We start from the raw sequence: 25,388 nt of genomic DNA on the forward strand, positions 1-25,388 counted from the left end.
CAGCGAGCGAGAGAGAGAGAGGAAGGGGGAGAGAGAACGAGTGAGAGAGCGAGAGAGAGGCAGAAAGAGTCGGGGGAGTGAGGAGCTCCTAGCGGCGGTGCTAGCCAGGGAGAATGGTTTTAGCCAGATTAGAGAAGTGAAGCAGGCCTCTTAAGACCATCCGCCTAATGAAATATGTCAAAGCCCATAAAGAAACACCGCAGCCATTTACCAACTGGGAAGGGGGGGGGTGCAGCACAGGAGGCCAGGCAAATACCGCAGAGTCAGCTTTCAAAAAAACACGCAAAAGGCCTTGTCGATATGCATTAGCTTAGATGTCAACGATGGGGTGGGGGAGCGGGGGGGGGCTGTGAGCTGCAGCAGGGAAATGGATCGCTTTATTAATCACGGCCCACAAGGGTTATGGGCATCGGTCGGAAGAAATGGGAGATATCAAGCCGAGGAGGGGTGGGGGGGGACGGCCAACGGGGTGGTGCAGAGAGGGTGGAGGGGGCACTCTGGGTGGCACAGGGTCTGCAAAGCCACTTGGGGAAACGCTGCGTGTGGGTACCGAGGGTCAACTGGCTCATCTGTATTCCGCCGGCGACAGGCTTCATTTGCCGTCGCAGGTGGATTTTGGATTTTAGACCCGTGTGCGGTGTGCATGTGTGTGAGACAGGTGCAGAGGTGCACAGAGACAGGGAGAGCTCGCGGACGAGACAGACAAAGGAAAGGTTGACTGTGAGTGTGCATTAAGACAGCACAGTGAAGTAGTGTTAAGTGTAGTTTGCAAAGGTCCTTCTTCGTCCATTTTCTGAGTCTGTTCATGCGTTTGCGACAAAGAGAGTGGGGAGATCAACGCCTCAGATCAGTGGTGCTCAATCAGGTCCTCAGGTACCACCCATGCAGCTGGTTTCCCTATTCTACCAGGTAGTTCATTTACCTGTCATTCCAGTTATTCCAGTCTTCTGGAACGACAGGATCTTCTCACCTGACACTGAGGAGTTTCGCCAGGGGGGCATAGTGTGTGGGAGGATCACGCTATTCCCCCCAGTTCCCCCTCCTCCCGAACAGGCGCCCCGACGGACCAGAAGAGGCGCCAGTCCAGCGACCAGGACAACACACACACATCCGGTTTCCCACCCACAGACACGGCCAATTGTGTCTGTAGGGACGCCCAACCAAGCCGGAGGTAACACGGGGTGGGCTGCACGGTGGCCCAGTGGTTAGCACTGCCGCCTCACAGCAAGAAGGTCCTGGGTTCGAACCCTGGGTTGTCCAACCTTGGGGATCATCCCAGGTCATCCTGTGTGTGGAGTTTGCATGTTCTTCCCGCATCTGCATGGGTTTCCTTCGGGTGCTCTGGTTTCCTCCCACAGTCCAAAGATATGTAGGTCAGGTGAATCAGCCGTACTAAATCCCTAGGTGTGGATGTGTGGGAACTGTGATGGACTGGTGGCCTGAACAGGGCGTCTCCCCACCTGCCGCCCAATGACTGCTGGGATAGGCTCCAGCATCCTGTGACCCTGGTTGGGATAATCGGCTTGGATAATGGATGGATGGATGGAATGACAGGTGAATGGAGGACCTGGTTGAAAACCACTGCGATGACACAGGGCACTGCGTGGCTCAGTAATGACTAAAATATGGTGTAATACTGCATGGTGGGATCAAAGCTGCACGTCTTCAGGATTTGTAGAAGAAAATCACACTAATTGTCATCTGTTTGCTTCATATGTCAACAATTCTCTCCTTTTCCCACCTGAATACAATGGGTTTACACACACACACACACACACACACACACACACACACACACACACACACACACACACACACACACACACACACACAGAGCCTGGCTAAGCTGGCTAAACATGGCATGTTGAAATATATTCAATAACCAGTTCCAGCTTTGTCATTTGATTGGTCAAGGCTGTACTACTACTGTACTACTACTGTATTACTACGGTGTTACTACTTTACTACAACTGTACTACTACTGTACTACTACTGTACTACTACTGTACTACTACTACTGTATTATTACTGTATTACAACTGTACTACTACTGTATTACTACTGTACTACTACTGTATTAATAATAATACATTAAACATATAGCGTATTACTACTGTATTACTACTGTACTACTACTGTGTTACTACTGTGTTAATACTGTATTACTACTGTGCACACACGATGCCTTTACTGGCTGCAGGGCCGACTTCTGTGGCGGCGGGGGACCCAAATGAGCCATCTTTCCTGATCTCCGCTATTACCATGTCTACGTCAGGCGTCGTGATGGTATGTAGCTGCGTCTAGCACCTACCGATCAACTATGATGTCATAACCACAGTAAAAATGGTGGTGATGCTTATGATCACACATACACAACATTGTGACTGAGTGGGAACCCCCCCCCCCCACAAACTCTCTTTTGGATTACTGCTTGTCAGCGCTGCTTAGGAAAGACTTGCCTCCAGCCCAACAACAGCAGAGCTCCGTATGGAGAAAGGGGTGTGTGTTTGGGGGGGGGCAAATGTAGGCTGATTTAACACTCACCTGGCCACTGCCTCACCAGGGACCCCACGTTGCTCTCATCAGCCACTGGAAAACACACACACACACACACACACACACACACACACAGAAGTTAGCAACAGTCTTTACAACAGTGTGAACAGCACTGGGTGTATACAGATGGAGGCAGGCAGGAGGTAGGAGGCTGGGTGCATGTGGGGATAAAGAGATAGAAGAGAGAATAAAGGGGGGAAAAAAACAACTAAATGAGAGGGAGAAATGAAACGGAGAAGCAGAAGCGAGGGCTCTTACTGCATTATTTTTCCCATTGTGAGATAGAGGGAGAAACGGGCAAAGGTGAGAGAACGAGTAAGACAATATAGAGAAGGGGGGGAAAAAAAGAAAGAGGGGCGATACCAAGAAAATCTCTCTCTTTTCTAATCTAACTAAACAGGATTGTGGTCGGCAAGCAGCAGCTGCCACAGGCACCGCACCACGGAATACAATAATAGGTTTTCATTACGCGGCCATTTCTCTTAAATAATCCTTTTCATTTTTTATGAGGTCAATTTTCCTGCCGGAGAAACAGCCGAGGGAGAGGAAAATAGAGAGATGGGGGGTGAGGGGGAGAGAGAGAGAGAGAGCAAGAGATAGATAGAGAGAGAAGGATGGAAAAGTAACAGGATTGAGAGGAGTGGGGGGGCGAGAGAGAGAGAGAGAGCGTGAGAGAGAGAGAGAAGAGATGGATAGACAGAAAAGGATAGAAAAGTAACAGGATTGAGAGGAGTGGGGGGTGAGAGAGAGAGCAAGAGAGAGAGAGAGCGAGAGAGAGAAGAGATGGATAGAGAGAGAAGGATGGAAAAGTAACAGGATTGAGAGTAGTGGGGGGTGAGAGAGAGAGAGCAAAGAGATGGATAGAGAGAGAAGGATGGAAAAGTAAAAGGATTGAGAGGGGTGGGGAATGAGAGAGAGCGAGAGCGCGAGAGAGAGTGAGCGAGCGAGCGAGAGAGAGAGTGAGTTGCAGTGGAGGTGATGGATTACGCTAGCTGTTTCTGTGTAGCTCGCGTCACGCCTGGGATCTGCCCCGGCGGCCATCGCAGGCATGTGTGTCGCGGCAGCTATTGTGCAGCGAGGCCACTGTCATCAACGCGCCGTAAAGCCAACGGATGTGGCGTGGCTCCGTTGCCGGCGGCGACGACGGCGGAGCGGGAGGGTGAGCTCTCCACTTTATACCATCATGAGAATGAGACTCGGCCCTGACACGCACGCACATATCAGAGCCAACGCAGACACACACAAACTCAACAAAAGAAACCCCAAAACACACATGCCCACAGTCACACATCCTAAACAAGCAGCGGCGGAGGAGGAGGAGATACACCACCCCACAACACACGCACACTCTTGCACCACACTTGGCAATATTATGTGCAATGAGTATTAACTGATTATGGGAACGGACCCCTCCTCTTTGTAGAACTTGTGTGTCTGTGTGTGTCTGTGTGTGGTGTGAGAAAGGATGTTCTTTGTCAACAGACTGTTTGCCCATGAGTCCAAGGTCAATATACAACCTTAGGATTGACATGAGGGTATTTGTGCGTGCGTGTGTGTGTGTGTGTGTGTGTGTGTGTGTGTGTGTGTGTGTGTGTGTGTGTGTAGGGTTTCAATGTCTTGGGCCCTCCAAGTGTTGAACGCTACTGCACACACGGGCAAGCACAATGTACTTCCCACCAACCCAACCGCCAACAAACACCCACCCAGCCCACCCACCTCATCCACCCTTGCACACACGGCCCTGCTAACTACCTTGTTTCAGCGAAATGCCTTGGAGAGGGATGGGATGGACAGAACGAGAGAACAGGACAGATGGAGGACAGCCAGAAACAGACACAGAGAAAAGATAACGATAAAAAAAAAAGTGCGTGTTTGTGTGTGTGTGTGTGTGTGTGTGTGTGTGTGTGTGTGTGTGTGTGAGACGCGGGCCACCCCTGTACGTAATGAAAGCCAATCTGCCCGGCTGGTGGCGGCGTTCGCTTTAGGAAGAAAGCCAATCCACTGGACGTAATGAAGCGGGATTGGAAATCAACAGCCTGAGCTGAGGCCGGGGACGAGGGAGAGGGAGAGGGAGAGGGAGAGAGAGAGAGAGCGAGCGAGCGAAAGAGAGCGAGCGAGAGACAGAGAGAGAGAGAGAAAAAGAGAGAGAGAGAGCGAACGAGAGAGAGGAGAGAGCGAAAGAAAGAGAGCAAGAGAGAGATACAGAAATAGTGCGAGAAAGAGCGAAAGAGAAAAGAGAGAGAGAAAGAGAGAGAGGAAAGAGAAGAGAAAGTGAGAGAGCGAAAGAGAGAGAGAAGAGAGCAAAAGAGAGTGAATGAGAGAGAGAAGAGAAAGAGCGAGAGAGAGAGAGAGAGAGCGAAAGAGAGAAGAGAGAGAACAAGAGAGAGCTAAAGAGAGAGAGAAGAGAGTGCGAAAGAGAGAGGGGGGGCTGTGGGAGAAAAGGAGAGAAAGGAAAGGGGGGTGAACTTGTCTAACCACGGCAGGCTGACAGGACAAAGAGTTGACAAAAGTGCTGAAAGGCAAAAAGAGGACAAATCAGGATGGAGCGAGCGTGATAGAGGAGGAAGAGAGAGATAGAGAGAGAGAAAGAGATAGAGAGATAGAGATAGAGAGAGAGTAATAACCTGGTCCAAACAGGCAGGGATAACAAAAGCAGGTGGAAGAAAAGCATCAAAAGGAAAAATAGCCAGAGATAAGATGGTGAAAAAAAAGCAGAGGAGAGCGAGAGAGAGAAACAGATGGATTAAAAAAAACCATCCAAACAAAGAGGATGGATGGGTCAGCCGGGTTAATACCAGGAAATAAGCTCAAGCATCTCGCCGTCCAGACACACACACACGTCTTGCCACGAGACTGGGACCATCACGCCTCTCAATCACACACACACACATACACACACACACACACACACACAGGTCATGTAAAGCCCAGATGAAACACAACCCGCCAGACAGTCTGATCATCCACTCCTGAGGAAAAGCCCCGGGGCTCATGAGTTCAGGGGTCAGATCCCTCCAGGACGCTGGATAATAAGAGAGGGCCACGTATCACAAAAGAGGAGTGTACTGATAAGACGCATGTGACCGGCCTCATGGGCGTGTCTGTGTGTGTCTGTTGTGATGTCTTGGTCCGTGATTGTACCGGTGGTTTACGATGTTTCCGCCCGTTAACACGGAGCTGTGATTGATCCACAACTGGTTCATACTTTTGTGTTTGTGTTGACCCCCAGAAAATACCCCTACCCCTGTTTGTCACTGAAGAAAATACCCCTACCCCTGTTTATCACTGAAGAAGAAAATACCCCTACCCCTGTTTATCACTGAAGAAGAAAATACCCCTACCCCTGTTTATCACTGAAGAAGAAAATACCCCTACCCCTGTTTATCACTGAAGATGAAGAAAATACCCCTACCCCTGTTTATCACTGAAGATGAAGAAAATACCCCTACCCGTTTATCACTGAAGATGAAGAAAATGCCCCTACCCCTGTTTAATCGCTGTAGAAGAAGAAAATACCTCTACCCCTGTTTAATAACTGAAGAAGAAAATACTCCTACCCTTGTTTAATCGCTGAAGAAGAAGAAAAAACCCCTACCCCTGTTTATCACTGAAGAAGAAGAAAACACCCCTACCCCTGTTTAATCGCTGAAGAAGAAAATACCCCTACCCGTTTAATTGCCGAAGAAGAAGAAATTACCCCTACCCCTGTTTATCACTGAAACAGAAGAAGAAAATACCCCTACCCCTGTTTAATCACTGAAGAAGAAGAACACAAGGTTTTCTTTCACTGGTGAACAACTGCAGGAGATACCGGCTCAGTGTGTGAGGCTGCATGGCTCTCAAGTGTGTGTGTGTGGTGTGTGTGTGTGTGTGTGTGTGTGTGTGTGTGTGTGTGTGTCTACTCACCCAGATCCATGCTCTTGGAGGCCCTGTTGCGTGGTATGTTGTCTGTGAGTCTGTCCATGGATCTGTCTTCGTGAAGGGCTTCGGCTGTGTAGGGCATCCCCTCAAGATCACTGGCAACACAACACAACAGTCTGAGTCTTTATCTACTTAACCTGCCCTCATACATGCACCCCCCCCCCACACACACACAGACTCCTCACCCGCCTCACCCATACACACACACAGACTCCTCACCCGCCTCACCCGCAGCGGTGCTGTCTTTCACTGAACTTGGGGCTGATATCAACCCTGAATAATACTGGTCAAAAAGGGCACGCTGTATAAAACCCATGAACAACCACGTACACACACACACACACACACACACAGACATGCACACTGATCTCAGATCAGTTCACATCCTCTGTCCAAGCGGCCATGTATACACACACACACACACACACACACACAGACATGCACACTGATCTCAGATCAGTTCACATCCTCTGTCCAAGCGGCCATGTACACACACACACACACACACACACACACACACACACACAGATATGCACACTGATCTCGGATCAGTTCACATCCTCTGTCCCAGCGGCCATGTATACACACACAGACATGTACACTGATCTCAGATCAGTTCACATCCTCTGTCCCAGCGGCCATGTATACACACACAGACATGTACACTAATCTCGGATCAGTTCACATCCTCTGTCCCAGCGGCCATTATTCAAGTTTAACAGCCACGGACTGTATCCCTTAGTTTGAGGAGAATGAAAGAACTGTTGTGAGATCCTGCATCTCACCGCGTGACACGCACACACCCGGCCGACCTCCCCCCAAACCGCCCCATTTATCTGGCTCATGACCCCGAGCACAGACGGTGTATCAGAACTTATCTGGCTCATGACCCCGAGCACAGACGGTGCATCAGAACTTATCTGGCTCATGACCCCGAGCACAGACGGAGTATCAGAACTTATCTGGCTCATGACCCCGACCACAGACGGTGCATCAGAACTTATCTGGCTCATGACCCTGAGCACAGACGGTGTATCAGAACTTATCTGGCTCATGACCCCGACCACAGACGGTGCATCAGAACTTATCTGGCTCATGACCCCGACCACAGACGGTCCATCAGAACTCCGCCTCTTCTGCTTCGCCAGCTCGAGACACACACTACCCACTGAGTTCGCTTTCCTGATGCGACGCATTATTGACGCTCCTGGAGAAGTGGCCTTTCACTCGAGCCCAACCCAAAGGGGTCAGAGGTCAGCGACGGCTGCAGAGAGATGGCGTGGCAGGGGTTTAGTGTTTTGGTCAAGGGCACTACAGCAAGGCGAATGCCTACCATCATGGGGGGGGGGGGTCGAACCTGGGCTCAACAAGCCAACTTCCTTGAAAATCTCAACCTGGTGGGGTGTCCGGGTGGCGTGGCGGTCTATTCCATTGCCTACCGACACAGGGATCGCCAGTTCGAATGCCCGTGTTGCCTGGCTTGGTCGGCCATCCCTACAGACACAATTGGTTGTGTCCGTGGGTGGGAAGCTGGATGTATGTGTCCTGGTCCTGGTCGCTGCACTAGCGCCTCTTCTGGCCGGTCAGAGCACCTGTTCGGGGGGGGGAACTGGGGGGAATAGTGTGATCCAACCACGTGCTACGTCCCCATGGTGAAACTCCTCACTGTTAGGTGAAAAGAAGCGGCTGGCGACTCCACATGTATGGGAGGAGGCATGTGGTAGTCTGCAGCCCTCCCTGGCTCGGCAGAGGGGGTGGAGCAGCGACCGGGACGGCTCGGATGAGTGTGGTAATTGGCCGGATACAATTGAGGAGAAAAAGGGGGGAAAATACCCCCCCCGACCACTTTCTTCCTACTGACGGTGTCCACTTCCAGGCTTTGGTGAGGTTAGCATGAACTATATTTGATCCACTGACGTCAGAACCAGCATCACATACCTCCCCCCAGCTGTTTGTGCTAACAGTTGTGTTAACTGTTGGCGGCTGTGACAGCAAACCAGGACCCCCTCCTACAGTGAAATATCACACCCATCCCCACGCCCTCGTATTCATTTCCCCATGATGACATCATCATGATTAGTTGTGCAGAATATAAACAGGTCTGTTCAGTTAGCCTCGTGGGCTAACTATTGCACGTGTGTGATACCAAGTGTAAGGATGGGCCTTTATCGCACAACACAGTGGCTGATGCAGACCGCGCCATTACACTGTCATAACTAATAGGGCGCTGATTGGGCAGTGTGTGTGTGTGTGTGTGTGTGTGTGTGTGGGTTGGCCACCTGTGGTGTTGGGGTGTGAGGGACAGCTCTCTGTTCATCTCTGCTACAGCGCCAGGGGACGGGGGCGGGGGAAAGTCCTCCTGCAGGTCCTCCTCAAAGTCGTCGTCGTAGCCGCCATGGACGCCATTGGTGGTTGCCGCATTGTGCACGGCTGAAAGCAAAGAGAAAAAAAAAAGACGACTGTGCAAATCAAGATATGATTATCTTTTTGTTGGGGGGGGGGTTCCCCTCTTTTGCTCCCTAATTGTACTTGTCCAATTACCCTGTTTCCAAGTTCTCCCGGTTGCTGCTCCACCCCCTCTTCCCACATCCGGCTTCCCACCCGCAGACACGGCCAATTGTGTCTGTAGGGTCGCCCGACCAAGCTGGAGGTAACACGGGGATTCAAACCGGCGATCCCTGTGTTGGCAGGCAACAGAATAGACCGCAACGCCACCCGGAGACCCCCCCCCCCGCCCCAAGATCTGATTACCTTGTGTAAGTGTGTTCATGTTGTGCTGAGTGTGTGAGTACAAACAAGACTGTTTTGATTTCTTATTCGAGAGAATTGTTACACAACATTTACGGTGACGGTTATGATGACACACCACAGACACACACGTCTGACTCAACACACACCTCGGGCAAAATGAAAACAACAGTGTGGCCATAATTGAGGGATCAATACTGCCCCTAGCTCAGCAAGGTCAGGCAATTAGAATGCATCAGCTATTCATCAAAGCACACACACACACACACACACACACACACACAGACAGACACACACACACACACACACACACATGCAAGTTTACACACATAAGCTCACACTTAGATATGCTTACACAGACAACTAAGAACAGACAAAAAACACAGCCTCATAAATAAAAACTCAAACTGCACACACACACACACACACACACACATACACAATCTATGGAACACACACACACACACACACACACACACACACACATTCCCCCCAACATAAGCATCGGCACATAAAACAAGACACATAAAAATAAAACTCATTTGCATACAGAGCCCCCCCGCCCCGCCCCCTGCACCCCCACCCCCCACCGCTGCTGAGACGCCACAGCATTTCCATAAACCCTGCACCCGGAGGACGCCGTGCCGCATCATTTCCCCACCGCGCTGCCTTTGTGTTACAATCCCTCCAGTACAAAACGACTGTAAGTGGAGCTGCGGCTGTGTTCTGACGGAGATCCGACAGAAACTCCAGGAAGAGGGGGAGGAGGAGGGACCCCATTCCCAAGCTCCTCGCCTCCCAGAGGGGGGCACGAGACGGAGGAGAGCGGGGCGAACAAGCGAGCGCCAGCCGGAGAAGGAATTTAAAGCGGTTTTGTTAGTTCTCTTTCACAACGCCGTGCATGCCGCACAACCCCCCCACCCCACCCCCGTATATGCAAATCCGGCCCACTTGGAAGCCGTCTCATCAGCGTAATGATTCCGAGGTCAGCTCCTCCCGCACATGAAAAGCCGGCATCGCGTTTCGGAAAAACATAGTTAATGGCTCCTCTCTCCCCTCCCGCGATGAACATGCAGGGGCCGAGAATGGAAGAGATGTGAAACCAGAGCTCTGGGGGGGGGGGGGGGTCTGTTTCTCTTTCCAGCGTAGGTCTGCTAGACTCGGGTAGCAGAGAGAAGGATAACAGGTGGAGGAGGAGGCCTGACTGACCGGTGAGCTGTAACCACATGCATGCTCTCTCCTGTGTGTGTGTGGGAGTACACACGTGCATTAACACACAGAGGACACACACTACACCAACCTTCAAGATGCACCGGTTGCAGGTGTCCGGGTAGCGTGGCGGTCTGTTCCGTTACCTACCAACACGGGGATCGCCGGTTCGAATCCCTGTGTTACCTCCAGCTTGGTCGGGCTTCCCTACAGACACAATTGGCCGTGTCTGCGGGTGGGAAGCCGGATGTGGGTATGCGTCCTGATCGCTGCACTAGCGCCTCCTCTGGTTGGTCGGGGCGCCTGCTCAGAGGGGAGGAGGGGGAATAGCGTGATCCTCCCACGCGCTATGTCCCCCTGGAGAAACTCCTCACTGTCAGGTGAAAAGAAGCGGCTGGGGACTCCACGTGTAGTCTGCAGCCCTCCCCGGATCAGCAGAGCAGGTGGAGCAGCGACCAGGACGGCTTGGGAGAGTGGGGTAGCTGGCCAAGTACAATTGGGGAGAAAAGGGGGGGATCCATCCATCCATTATCCAAGCTGCTTATCCTAATTGGGGTCACAGGATGCTGGAGCCCATCCCAGCAGTCATTGGGCGGCAGGTGGGGAGACACCCTGGACAGGCTGCCAGGCCATCACAGGGCCCGCCCACACACACACACACACACACACACACACACACACACACACACACACACACACACCTAGAGACAATTGAGTACGGCCAATTCACCTGACCTACATGTCTTTGGACTGTGGGAGGAAACCGGAGCACCCAAGAACATGCCATCTCCACACAGAGGACAACCCGTGACGACCCCCAAGGCTGGACTACCCCAGGGCTCGAACCCAGGACCTTCTTGCTGTGAGGCGACTGCGCCAACCATTGTGCCACTGTACCGCCCGTGGAAAAATCCCCCGCAAAAAAGAAATATCCATTGTTCCTCAAGCTGATGAATCAAACCATCCGAATATCCGTGTGGTCGTGCACGTGTGTGTGTGTGTGTATGTGTGTGTGTGTGTGTGTGTGTGTGTGTGTGTGTGTGTGTGTGTGCATGGGTACCGACCTCGTCCTGAGCTGCTGTGCAGATAACCATCGGTCATCACCGCAGCTTGTCTTGCACTGTTCGAGTTGACCTCCACATGTGTGGGTTTGGATGGACCCGAGGGCCCCCGGTACACCGAAGGGCTGCCCAGGCCCCGGGGCTGATGGGCCACGGGCTCCTGGAATTCCTGTCAGAACAGAAGATCAGATGAAGAAGAGGGCGATGAAGACGCGCCGCCTCATGCAAGAATGTTTCAGCTTTCTTGAATTTGATCTTGGGAGAGTTGTGTGACCGAGTGTAATGGAGGAGCCATGAAACCTTCTTCACCGCACAGGTCTGTTCCGACACGTGTGCGTCTGTTCTGACTCGTGTGCGTCTGTTCCGACACGTGTGCGTCTGTTCTGACATGTGTGCGTCGAGGGTTGAACGGCACTGAACCTTCAGCTAGCTCAGTTAGCGCCTCACAAATACCCCGTAAGGTAGAGCTGGTTTTATTAATCCCCTTGGGGAAATTAACCCATCCTAGCTGAGATCTGTGTAGCGAGGACCTTCATGCAGCACCCGTGGACCAACTCCAGTTCTTCTTGCTACTGCCTTGCTCAGGGGAACAGACAGGAATGCTAACCCTAACATGCATGACTTTTTGAGGGTGGGGGGGGGGGGGGACACCAGAGCACCCAGAGAAAACCCACCACAGACATGGGGAGAACACGCAAACTTCACACAGAGGACGACCTGCGATGACGCCCCAAGGTTGGACAACCCCGGGGTTCAAACCCAGGACCTTCTTGCTGTGAGGCGATGGCGCTAACCACTGCGCGACCGTGCTGCCCAGGACAAGCTGGTTTTGATCATCATGTGTAAAAATAAAAAAAATAAAATGAAAAGATTTGGGAAAAGCTGGCGAGCTGATCAGGCGCCGCCTGTACTTCAAGACACGCCCCCGTAAACAGGATGTTACGAGACGCAGAGCGTTACGAGTTCACACGCCAAAGCACTGCTGTGAGGAAGTGACTCAACAGCAGATAAACATTCATCAGGTTTTTATACTTCTGATGAATGAACAGAATAGACCGGTGTGGCGGACTATTCTGTTGCCTACCAACACAGGGATCGCCGGTTCGAATCCCTGTGTTACTCCCGGCTTGGTTGGGCCGTCCCTACAGACACAGTTGGCTGTGTCTGCGGTTGGGAAGCCGGATGTGGGTGTGTGTCCTGGTTACTGCACTAGCACCTCCTCTGGTCGGTCGGGGCGCCTGCTCGGGGGGGGGGACTGGGGGGAATAGCGTGATCCTCCCACGCACTACGTCTCCCTGGCGAAACTCCTCATTGTCAGGTGAAAATAAGTGGCTGGTAGTCTGCAGCCCTCCCCGGATCGGCAAAGGGGGTGGAGCAGCGACACCGGGATGGCTCGGAGGAGTGGGGTAATTGGCCGGATACAATTGGGGAGAAAAAGGTGGCGGGGGGGGGGGGGGCATGATTTTCTGAACAACTAGTGGAGATGGTATGTAGAGTCTTGTATGAACTACACAGTACTTCCTGTTGACACAGAAGAGGATGGACGGTGGACGTTGTTAAGATGGGAAAGAGGTTGTGTAAAAATGCACTATGGATCAGTGGAGGGCCTGGAGGTGGCGGGCCTGCAGGCTGGACACAGACCACCTTACAACCAGGTAACAGTCTCAGGGATGAAAAAAGAGCATAAACAAACACACCTCTGAGCTTTCAATGAAAAAACCCCACCAGATTTGATCAGTTCTGCCAAAACTGCACAAGCTGATCAATCACCTCGTGATCAACCACCTCGTGATCAATCACCTCGTGATCAACCACATCGTGATCAATTACCTTGTGATCAATCACGTCGTGATCAACCACCTCGTGATCAACCACGTCATGATCAACCACTTCGTGATCAATTACCTCGTGATCAACCACCTCGTGATCAATCACGTCATGATCAATCACATCGTGATCAACCACCTCGTGATCAATCATGTCATGATCAACCACCTCGCGATCAACCACCTCGTGACCAATCACCTCGTCATCAGTCACCTCGTGATCAATCATCTTGTGCAAACGCTGGTGGAAACACAGTGGTTAGGATTATCTTAAGTGCTGCTGACAGGCATGTTATCGGACAGCCGCTGAGCACCACAAAAGACCTCTCTGATAGAGATAGGGACCGGCTGGCGGACGGGGACGCGCTGCTGGTGCGGGATGAAAGAGTCTCTGTGGTCAAAGAGAGGCTACAGCCGTCACACACACACACACACACACATAAACAAACACACAGGCACGCTCAGACACAAGTTAACTCACTCACACACACACGCTCACACAAGTGTGAGTTAAACGACTCTTGAGACGTGGTGTGCAACAATAAAGACAGTACGATATCATCACATCAAAGCAGACGATGGGCTGTTTGAGCAGGGGGTGTGAGGAGGGGGTGCATGAGGAGGGGGTGAGAGAGGAGGGGGTGTATGCTGCAGCATGTCCCAGAGTCCCTGGGGTATCATTAGTACCTACCTTACATCTTCAGATGTCACCACTACGCACAACATCGCTGTCTATCACACTGGCCTGCTGCACGCATGCATGCATGCGTGTGTGTGTGTGTTATACACATTTGCATGCAACATTCTGAGAGTTCTTCTTTGCACTTGTCAAGTGTCAGGCACATCACCCATCCGTCCTTTAATCCGTCCATCCACCCTTCGCCCCCCCCCTCCCCACCCCAAAGAAACTGACAGGTTGCCCGAGGCGACACAGCATCCGCAGAGACATCCAGCCAGGACATCTTAATCCCTGAACAATGACTAAACAGAGGGACGCATCCGTCTAATCAGCCCGCCCTCCCGCTTCATGCAGTGGGCCTGTGAAGGAGTCAACCCCCCCCCCCCGGACGGCGTTTCATCGAAGAAAGACAAAAAAATAAAAACAAAGAAAAAACCCATCCTATTGTGGTCTTAAAGTTACAGTCCTGAAGATTTACTGCACATGCAAGCACTGTGAAGGTCCTCTGAGACACGTGTCTGTCTCTGGCGTGTTTAATGAAAATCCAGATCATGAACACTGCAGTATTCACTCAGTATGATAGTTACTCCACCCATCCACCCATCCATCCATCCATTATCCAAACCGCTTATCCGAAGTCGGGTCGCAGGGTGCTGGAGCCTATCCCAGCAGTCACTGGGCGGCAGGCGGGGAGACACCCTGGACAGGCCGCCAGGCCATCACAGGGCCGACACATTCACACCTAGGGACAATTTAGTACGAGCGATTCACCTGACCCACGTGTCTGACCGGTGGACATATTATAAGGAATACAGCTTTTAAACTCGTCTAAATGGAAACCATCTGCGGAAAATGGAGGCAAGCAGCAGCGAGTTTTAGGACGAAGCTGAGTCGATGAGCGCAGACATGGTGGGCAAGAAGACCAACAGGTGCAGCGTGTGGGAGCAGAACTAAAACACGGGGACGGCCATGTTGTCTGCTTGGCGGTGAGGGACGTTAAACAAACGCACCGCTCCGCAGGGCCGTAGCTGTATTCCCCCCAAGTCACCGGCGGATGAGGACGCAGGCTGAGTTCAACCTGGTTTGGATTGTATTTACCCACAGGCCTGGATGGCTCACACACACACACACACACACACACACACACACACACACACACACACACACACACACACCCATTGGAAGTGAGGCGTGGGGAAGATGGACACGCCATAATGGGCAGGTCAATGCCAGTCACCCTGTTAAGCCCCCTGTTGAATCTCACTCAATCATACACACACACACACACGCGCGCGCGCACACGCACGCACACGCGCACACACACACACACACACACACACACACACACACACACACACACACACACACACACACACACACACACACACACACACACACACACGCACTGCCGTGTCAGTGAGCATCTGCTTTACTCTGCTAAAGCGTTCTTTTTAGGCTCTAACCAGCCCGTCACACCTCAGTGTGGATCTGAATGGACGGCTTCGCCAAGAAGCGGCGCTTCTCGCCATGTCTCATGCTTGATGTCTTCATCAGGCCGCCTCGCCAGGAAGTTCCGCTGCTCGGCGGGCAGACGAGTGCAACTTTTTATTTGACTGGTGATTTTTTTTGTGACTCACTTCTGCATCAGAACATGTTCATGACACTTGAGGCAGCAGTTTGGTGAGAGATGGTGAGAGACGGTGAGGGAAGGTGAGCGACGTTGAGAGATGGCGTAAGATGGTGAGAGATGGCGACAGACGTGAGAGAAGGTGAGAGATGGTGAGAGGCGGTGAGAGACAGTGTGAGATGGTGACAGACGTGAGAGACAGTGACAGACGTGAGAGACGGTGAGAGACGGTAAGAGACGGTGAGAGATGGTGACAGACGTGAGAGACGGTGAGAGATGATGAGAGGCGGTAAGAGACGGTGTGAGATGGTGACAGACGTGAGAGACGGTGAGAGACGGTAAGAGACGGTGAGAGATGTTGAGAGATGGTGAGAGGCGGTGAGAGAAAGTGAGAGACGGTAAGAGACGGTGAGAGACAGTGAGAGACAGTGAGAGACGGTGAGAGAAAGTGAGAGATGGTGAGAGATGGTGAGAGACAGTGAGAGGCGGTGAGAGGCGGTGAGAGACGGTGTGAGATGGTGACAGACGTGAGAGACGGTGACAGACGGTGAGAGGCGGTGAGAGAAAGTGAGAGATGGTGAGAGACAGTGAGAGACGGTGAGAGAAAGTGAGAGATGGTGAGAGACAGTGAGAGACAGTGAGAGATGGTGAGACAAAGTGAGAGATGGTGAGAGATGTGAGAGATGGTGAGAGATGGTGAGAGACGGTGAGAGACGTGAGAGATGGTGGTAGACGGTGAGAGACGGTGAGAGTTGGTGAGAGATGGTGAGAGACAGTGAGAGACGTGAGAGATGGTGGTAGACGGTGAGAGACGGTGAGAGTTGGTGAGAGACGGTGAGGACCTTCCTCATCCTCACTACTTTCTGTGTGGAGTGGGCACTGTGAGGAGGAAAGTGAGGGAAGACTGGGGGGGGGGGGGGGGCTAGGGAAACAGGAGACCCGCATGTTATTTACCAAGCAGAGAGAGGAGGAGAGGAGCAGGCAGCCGGCCGGTGGAGGGAGAAAAAAAAATTCAAAATTAAAAGTAAAATAAATAAATAATCAGACTCCCAAAAACAGACAGGCATGCAGGAGGCTTCAGTTAAGCTTTATTTAACAGAGGAGAAACAGCTGGAGAGACAGAAAAACAGCTGGAGAGACAGAAAAGCAGCTGGAGAGACAGAAAAGCACAGCATCCAAGTGTCCCTGCAGCAACGGAGGAATAGTAAGATCACAAAACAAGAGAAAAAAGCAAAGTTAATACGTTACACAAAACTGGACGAGGTGTGTGGTCTACACTGTGAGGGCTAGCATGCTACAGTGACCAGAAGAGGTGAAAATTAAGTGTGAGACTGAAACTGAGGTGGGTTAAACCAACTGAAAAGGGAGGACTCTAGTACCGCTGCAGACTTGTGGGTAATTGTGGGTTTGTGAGACAGTTCATAGAGGACAAAGGGAAAGGCTTTGTGTTAAATGTGAAATTACTCATCGTTACTGAGGTCGGCACGTACCCGTATATTGGCAGTGTGTGCACGCTCACACATCCATCCATCCATCCAACTATCCAACCATCCATCCATCCATTCATCCAACTATCCATTCATCCATCCATCTGTTATCCGAACCGCTTATCCTGCTCTCAGCGTCGCAGGGATGCTGGAGCCTATCCCAGCAGTCATTGGCCGGCAGGCGGGAAGACACCCTGGACAGGCCGCCAGGCCATCACAGGCCCCCCCCCCACACACACACACACACACTCACTCACACCATGTGTCGCTAGGGTCCACCCGAGAGTCCGAGGTGGTGATGCCTGGTCAGTGCCTGGTTATGTGCGTAGTTACGCGTGTGCGCGTCCACGTGTCTGTGTGTGTCGGCGTATCTTTGTGCGTAGTTTCTATTCGTTTGGCTGCATGTGGGGATCCTGCTGTGCTTGGGGGGGTCCCCGTACATCTGCCCCGCCATTGCCCTGATGTTTTCGGCGTAAACGCTACTCTGAGTGCCGTCTCGCCTGCGTGGGCAGCTACCCATGTACGCAGCCCCGAGTTCGCCTGCGGACGGCTGCGTGTCGCCCCGCGGGGTCGTCGCCGCACGAGTGACCGCGCCTGCCGTCCAGCGCGGCGTGGCTGTGGATGTTGGCGAGAGTTTGACCACGCCAGTGTCCGTACAGCCCGTTCGAATCCCCCGCCGCCGGGATCCCCTCTGTGGATCTGCGTTGTACCGTCCAACGTCTGGCTGCGGGACACGTTCCTGAGCCGGTGCGCGGCGGCTCTACAGACGCCGGCCTGGACGTACCGCCCCTCCCCCACGCCGCACAGCTCATCCCCGTCCCTATGTGTGAAGCCGTATGTGTAGCTACTGCGTCCCTCCCCGCTGATAAAGCCGCAGGCGTAGCTAGCGTTCGTCCCTCCCGCCCTGGGTGTGTGCCGCAGCCTGTGGCCGTGTGGCAGAGGCTCCGACGCCCTCCTCCTCAGCGTGGGGAGGAGGGAGGAGGAGCGATGGGGGGGAGGTGGCTGCCGATGCTGGTGGAGGAAGTGGTCTCCTGGTGGTACCTGGTTGCTGCTGCCGGCTTGGAGGCTGGGTTGAAGAGCGGTGCTGGTGTTGGCGGCGCTTGGCCCCGAGTTGCCGCTGCTCGTCTGTGAGAGGAGGGAATAAGATAAAGCTTCATGAGTCACTGCAAAAGTTGGGTTCAAAGGTTAGCTTTCTTGGGGGGGGGATTTTTCCCCCTTTTTCTCCCCAATTGTCAGTTGTACCCAGTCAGTTACCCCACTCTCCCAAGCCGTCCCGGTCGCTGCTCTACCCCCTCTGCTGATCCGGGGAGGGCTGCAGACTACCACATGCCTCCTCCGATACATGTGGAGTCGCCAGCTGCTTCTTTCACCTGACAGTGAGGAGTTTCACCGGGGGGACGTACTGCGTGGGAGGATCACGCTATTTCCACCAGTTCCCCCTCCCCCCCGAACAGGCGCCCCGAGCGACAGAGGCGCTAGTGCAGTGACCAAGACACATACCCACCCCCCACCCCCCTGCAGGCATGGCCAATTGCGTCTGTAGGGGCGCCCGACTGAGCTGGGAGTAACACGGGGATTTGAACCTGCGAGCCCCATATTGGTAACCGGACACCCCTTTATCTGTATTACTATACGCCTAACTCTCCTGGAGGAGGGACCCCCGTTCCCCTGATCCTCTTCTTGAGGTTTTCCCTGTTTTTTTTGTTTCTGCAGAGCATTCCTTCTGCTGAAGCGACAGCCTGAGGACAGAGGCGTCATCTACTGTCCTCTAGTCACTGTGAGGACGGCCTCTGAAACTACAGCCTCTGAAACTACAGCTGCAACTCAACGTTCTTCAAATGAACCCGACTGCTCTGAAGTCTGACCAAATCCCAGCTCCGCTCATGTGCCGCGGGGCTGTCCTGTGGTACCTGCATAGCCGCCCGCAGCAGCACCAGCTGGATGGTGCCCCTGGCGTTGCCCTCCGAAGACATCGAATGCCTGAGGGTCTCCATGGCGGCGTGGTTGGAGAGGCCGAGCAGCGACTCCCCATTCACTCCGATCAGCTGGTCGTTGACGCGCAACCGCCCGTCCTGGTGGGAGAAGAGGGCGGTGGGGTTAACGGACAGCGAGTGCCAAAGATGAGCAGGTTAGAGGAGGACCCAAACGAGGCTGGGTGGAGCTGTTTAACTGCGCTTCTTCGGGGGGGGGGGCGTATCAGAAATCATGAGGATATAGAGTTATAATACCAGAGCAGTTATTTCAAATGGAGGATGGGGCGAGATTTATGTTGGCGGGGGCGGGGGGGTTTAGAAATTGGGAGAGTGGAACGTAGGCGCGAGCGAGTTGGACAATGAGAGCAAGAGAGGAGTAGAAAAAGAGAGGGTGAAGCGCAAAGGGGAAAAAAAAGTGGAGTTAGCAATCTATTGAGAGCGGGAGAGGCAGGATAAATATGTGGAGCAGCTAATGGAACGGCCTCGCTGGGCACTAAATCACTTCTAAGTGTTTTAAATAGCACACGCTCCTAAAAAGGCACCACAGAACGAGGCCCTGGAGGGACAGAGGGAGGGTTGGAGGAGGAGGGAGGAGGGAGAGAGAGAGAGGAGAGAGCGATAAGGAGGGGAGAGAGGAGGGAGGAGAGAGAGGAGGAGAGAGAGAGAAGGAAGAGGGAGGAGAGAGATAGAGAGAAGGAGAAGGGAGGAGAGAGAGGAGGCATAGTGAGAGAGAGGAGGGAGGAGAGAGGAGAGAGAGAAGGAGGAGGGAGGAGAGAGAGAGGGGGGAGGAGAGAGCAAGAGAGAGAAGGAGGAGGGAGGAGAGCGAGAGAGAAGGAGGAGAGAGAAAGAGAGAGGAGGAGGAGGGAGGAGAGAGAGAGAGGAGGGAGGCGAGAGAGAGAAAAGGAGGAGGAGGGAGGAGAGAGATCGTATAAGGGGGAGAGAATTAAAGAGCAAAATACACAAAATGAAAATTTTGAAACGAGGGATGCAGAGGGAGAGAAAGTAAAACTATATAAATGGTGACAATGACCCTTTTTCTGGAACACACACACACACACACACACTACAGGTTTTCTGCTAGGGAGTGTCCTGCCATGGCTGGTCCGTTGTGATCGGAAGCGCCCTTTGACCTTGACTCATTAAGGTGGCACCGTCTAGACTGACTTCTGATACAGACAGGATGGCACCACACACACACACACACACACACACACTGATATTCACGTGGACTTTCTTTGCTTTACCACTTCATCAGTTTCTAGTGTCATGTGAGAGGTGTCGTTTATTTTCTTTTTAATTGAGATGATCTGTGCGATGATCACCAACCAGAGCCAGGGATGGAGTCAGAGAGAAAAGGGGTCATAACTGAGGCCCCGGGCCCCCCACAGCCGCCGAAGCTCTAATGGAAATAGGTTAGATCTCTCCATGACGCTTCCTCGTCTCCACCTCCCTTCCTCCCTTCCCCTGTCTGCTCTGTGCGGTTGAGATTATTAAATTGTGTGCGTATGTGTGTGTGTGTGTGTGTCTGTGTGTCAGTCAGGCACCGGGGACAGCCGGGTCCCCTCCTCTGTCCCAGCCTCACACTGCACAGTCTCATTACCAGGCCCCTTAGCTGCTTTTCATTAGCATGTATCAAGATCTGGGAGGAGACGCGGGGGGGGGGGGCCACATGCACGCCTCCATGTGCACACATTAATGTACCGCCACGCTGCCGTGTGTCTGCTCTCGCCGGTTTCCTCTGGAGCTCCAGTCGTGTCTTCTTTTCACTCTCTTCCTTCTCTCCATTGTTCAGTCTCTCGTCTCCCCCTCTCTTATGCATCTCCTCTCTCTCGCCCTCTCTGCTTCCACCCGTTCTCTCGCTACCATCTTTCCTTAGAGCTGCTCCACCATTCCCTCAGTACTTCCTCTCCCGTCCTCCTTCCTCAGACTCTCTCTTATGTGGCGCCCCGTCCCAGAACCCCCCCCCCCCATAGCAGCCAGACAGAGATCTTTACTAGAACATTCTGTCACAGCGCTATCCGGAGTGGCAGCTGTCGGAGCCCTCTTCTGAGGATGCTCCATCTCGCCACCCCTGATCCTGGACCAGCCGTTATCTCCACGCACACGGCAGGCTCGCCGCTGTGTTCGTCATTCACCGCTGATCTGGCGGCGGCGGCAGCGGGAGGCTCGGGGAGTTCTGATGTGTGAGGAGCGAGATATGGAGGCCGAGTGGAGGGCTGCAGAAAGTGTTGAAAGGGGATGTTCTTCTCCCCCCCCCCGCCCTCCCCCCCGTATGCTCTGACAAAGTGAAAGAGATAAATGGGTGCAGTGCTGAAGTGGCTGGGCCTGTTAGGGTCAATAGGTGTCATGGGTCGAGGGTTGCCGAGTCCAGAGAGACAGGAAGGGAGAGGTGGGGGTGTGAAGGAAGAGAAAATGAGCGTGGAGAGAGGGGTGGTGCAGAAGGAGAGGACTGACAATTGACAGAGAGAAACAGGGGAGAGAGGGGAAGGAGATAAGATAGACTAAAGAAAGAGGAAAAACAGAACTGCCACTCACATATACAGAGACGGCTGCTGCTTTTTGCCCCCGCCAGGCGGCTAGTCTGGAGGGGATTCTGCGTTTGGGCCCGTGTGTGTGTGTGTGTTTGTGTGTCCGCGGCTAATCTCGTACACAACTGGACCAATCAGCCTAATATTTCTTACGAGTGCACGATGAAGCACCTCATACTGTTGCGGCAATTAAAGACCTTCGAAAAACACTTGTTCTCGCCGCCGCTACGTACACCAGCGCCGTGAGTAGGGGGCACCAAACTAGCCCAATGATCATCGTAATATTCATAATGATGAATTACTTAAATTTAAGTAGTGGCAGTAGTATTAGTAGTAGTAGTAGTGGTAGAGTAGTAGTAATAGTAGTAGTTGTGGTAGAGTAGTAGTAGTAGTAGAGTAGTAGTAGTAGTAGTAGTAATAATAGAGTAGTAGTAGTAGTAGTAGTGTTAGTGGTAGTAGTCGTAGTAGTGGTGGTAGTAGTAGTAGTAGTGGTAGTGGTAGAGTCATAGTAGTAGTAGTAGTGGTGGTGGTAGAAGAGTAGTAGTAGTAGTAGTAGTAGCAGTAGTAGTAGTGGTAGTAGTAGTAGTGATAGTAGTAGCAGTAGTGGTAGTGGTAGTAGTAGTAGTAGTAATGGTGGTAGTAGTAGTAGTGGTAGTGGTGCTAGTAGTACTGGTAGTCGTAGTCGTAGTAGTAGTGATGGTGGTGGTGGTAGTAGTAGTGGTAGTAGTAGTAGTGGTAGTGGTGGTGGTGGTAGTAGTAGTAGTGATAGTAGTGATTAGTGATAGTGGTAGAGTCGTAGTAGTAGTAGTAGTAGTGGTAGTAGTAGTAGTGGTAGAGTTGCAGCAAAGAGTGCATTACTACAGAAGCTTGTGCTCTATTAGAGCTATTTACTATGTGTACATAGTTGTTGCTGAATGCAATTACACGTTTGGTTTCAGTTTCTGCAATTTATTTTTTAAAGTAGTAGTATTTAGAAGACAATCGAAATGTGTCTTTTCATATTTTTTTTTATATAGGTTTGTATGCATTTTAAATTTATCTATCATGGATTATGTTTTATTCAGATCAAGGATTTTAAGGTCTTGGTCATGCTGTAGCCTGTTAATCCTGTTTTCATTCCCTGTATGAATGGAAATGTGAAATGAGAAGGTTTGCTAATTATCAGGTTCGAATAATAATAAGCAAACACAAGAGTTTGTTTAATGTATTAATACTAAGTTTTGTTCTGTGTGTGTGTGTGTGTGTGTGTGTGTGTGTGTGTGTGTGTGTGTGTGTGTGTGTGTTTTTTTTTGGGGCAAAAAAAATTATGCTTAGGACACCTAAATGGCCAGCAGTGGCCCTGATTCTCGCTCGCTCTCCCCATTTGCTCTCTAGCTCGTTCGACCAACGCCGCTCTCTGTCGCTGCCCATCTAAGGTCAACTGTGCACGTGCAGGTCGAGCAGCGACATGAACAAAAGTTATTAAAGAATTTTGAGAAGGAACAACTTCCTCTAGGTTGCAGTGATAACAGGAAGTGTTACATATTCGTTACTGCCCTTTACTACTACTAGTGGCTGGGTTGGTTTACCCGGCTATATCGTATCATGAAAAAGAGGGTTCGACTAAAATTAGTCACATGGCAATGTGAGGGTCCACCCAGGAGGCTGCACATCCTCAGACTGACAGGCAAAACGTTATTATTGGGTACATCTGTTAGCGTTAGTGCTGCATATTAACAACTTTTTTTTTATATTTCCGCTTCAGTCGACTTGGGCGCTGCGCACGAGTCTTGTAATGGCAGGAAAAACACTGGTTTTTCTGTTAATGTGTGTGTCTGTCCGCTGCTCATCTCACACACTCGCGGGCCTGTCAGCCTCATAATTTTTGTGACTGTATGATCAAGGACCTCTCATGGTTGCGGTGATTGGAAACCTTAGAAAAACCTGTTTTACACCGTTGAGAGGCAACCCCTCGGCTGGTTTTCCGCCTAAGTCCGAGCACCGGAGGCGGGAAGACACACCCGGCGGGGATCTGCACCCTGCTGAGTGCACTCCTGTAGTCTGATGCTGAGCAGGGGTGCTGTTTAGTCAAACAACATGAGCCGATGGAGACACACCGATGTGCTTCTTCTTTCGTCTTATTGAAAAAAAATTCGGATTTGAACGGAGACACGGCGTGTGACGTGGTGTGAGGATGACGGGAGGCCGATTCCGTACCTTGTACGCAGCTCCGCCGTGGATGACGGACTTGATGAAGATGCCCAGGTCCTCTCCGGTCTCCCTGGACTTGTTGCCCTTCAGGCTGACGCCCAGACCGGCCGAGCCCGAGTCGTTCAGGGGGATCTCGTACATCAGCCGCTCCCGGCCGTCCTCCCACAACGTACTACCGGCATCTTCCCCTTTCTGACGGAGAGAGAGAGAGAGAGAGAGAGAGAGAGAGACAGAGAGAGAGAGAGAGAGAGAGAGAGAGAGAGAGAGAGAGAGAGAGAGAGAGAGAGAGAGAGAGAGAGAGAGAGAAAGTGTGTGCATGAGAGAGATGAGGAGAGGGGGTGAGTTTCAATTCAAATGAACTCGTTGTCATTTAGCTTGATGGCTACTGTGCACGCTGCCGATGACGCCGTACACTACAGAGGATGGACACATGGCGGAAAACAAGAGGGCGCTAAAGAGAATGAATAAAAGATGATAAAGGTGGGAGGACGGAGAGAGAGAAAAAGAAACAAAGGGAAGAGATATATGAGAGGAGAAGAGAGGAGCAGGTGCTGTGTATTAAAGGAGGTGGTGGGGGGATGTACTGGAGAGAGGTTATTCCATTTTGGAGATGAAAAGGAGCAGACGGAGAGCGTGCCATTTCCAAAGGAAACAATCTTTTCATACCTCCTCCAAGAGTACGGTGGGGGTGCGGAGGACCATTTCAAAAGTAATAATCCCTCCCTGAGGTATACCTGCTGCTCTTATTCACACTCTCATCCCACCCCTCCCTCCCTCCCTCCACACTCACTCGCTCTTCCTCTCTCTCTCCCTCTCTCTACATGGGCTCTTCCTCCCCCCTAATCTCTCAATCGAAACATCTCCCTACTCTCCTCCTCCACCTGTGCCGCTCCATCCTCTCTCACTCCCCCAATCACAATTTCTATTCCTTCTCTCTCTCTCACTCTACCACACCCCCGGCCCATCTTCTATTACCCCCCCCCCATCCCCCATCCCCCAAGGCACAGGTGTGGCTTTGAGAAATGGAATGATAGCTAGGAGGAGGAGGAGGAGGAGAGTGGAGAAGGTGCCAAAAGGGAAAAAGGGTAGCATGTCTTGTCATTAAAGTCTGACACAATGGCGAGGCTGGGCCAATGGCCGCCCGCAAGAGACGACTCCGCTTTGAGTTCTGAGCCCTCCTTTCTTTCAGGGAGTGACGCCGAAAGAGAGAGTGTGTGTGTGTGTGCGTGCATGTGTGTGTTGCTCTTGCTGGGGTGTGCAGCGGGCCTTTGTATCGTTCAGTTCGTCGCCGGCCCTTGAGGGAAAAGCTTTTTCTGCATCCGTTTCCCTGCGGCTGAATCTCTGCCGCCCGCGGCAGCAACACATCACACCAGCTTCCCCGGTTTTAATATCCCACCGCCACTGAGCCGTGCTTTCCAACAGGCCTTTCATGGCGAGGCGAAATAAGAGGAGGAGAGAGAGAGAGAGAGAGAGAGAGAGAGAGAGAGAGAGAGAGAGAGAGAGAGAGAGAGAGAGAGCGCGCGCGCGGGGCGAGCGAGAGCGCATGTGATTCATCCTGTCCCCGTTTACTGTCGGCAGGATTT

The 25,388-nt window shown here is 52.1% G+C and overlaps 1 protein-coding gene across 1 annotated transcript in view; it reads right to left on the reverse strand.

Annotated features, from left to right (window-relative positions):
- pard3ba (par-3 family cell polarity regulator beta a) overlaps window positions 1–25,388 on the reverse strand; it is a 178,605-nt gene that overhangs the window by 95,303 nt on the left and 57,914 nt on the right. The window contains exons 7-13 of the mRNA XM_056301096.1: window positions 23,812–23,997; window positions 19,025–19,186; window positions 18,156–18,239; window positions 11,499–11,664; window positions 8,757–8,907; window positions 6,463–6,572; window positions 2,545–2,589 (exon numbers count right to left, since the gene is read on the reverse strand). Of these exons, the coding sequence (XP_056157071.1) occupies window positions 2,545–2,589; window positions 6,463–6,572; window positions 8,757–8,907; window positions 11,499–11,664; window positions 18,156–18,239; window positions 19,025–19,186; window positions 23,812–23,997 (904 nt within the window). The remainder of the gene's footprint in view (window positions 1–2,544; window positions 2,590–6,462; window positions 6,573–8,756; window positions 8,908–11,498; window positions 11,665–18,155; window positions 18,240–19,024; window positions 19,187–23,811; window positions 23,998–25,388) is intronic.

The sequence above is a fragment of the Lampris incognitus genome, chromosome 21 (assembly GCF_029633865.1).
Source record: "Lampris incognitus isolate fLamInc1 chromosome 21, fLamInc1.hap2, whole genome shotgun sequence".
Classification (NCBI taxonomy): domain Eukaryota; kingdom Metazoa; phylum Chordata; class Actinopteri; order Lampriformes; family Lampridae; genus Lampris; species Lampris incognitus.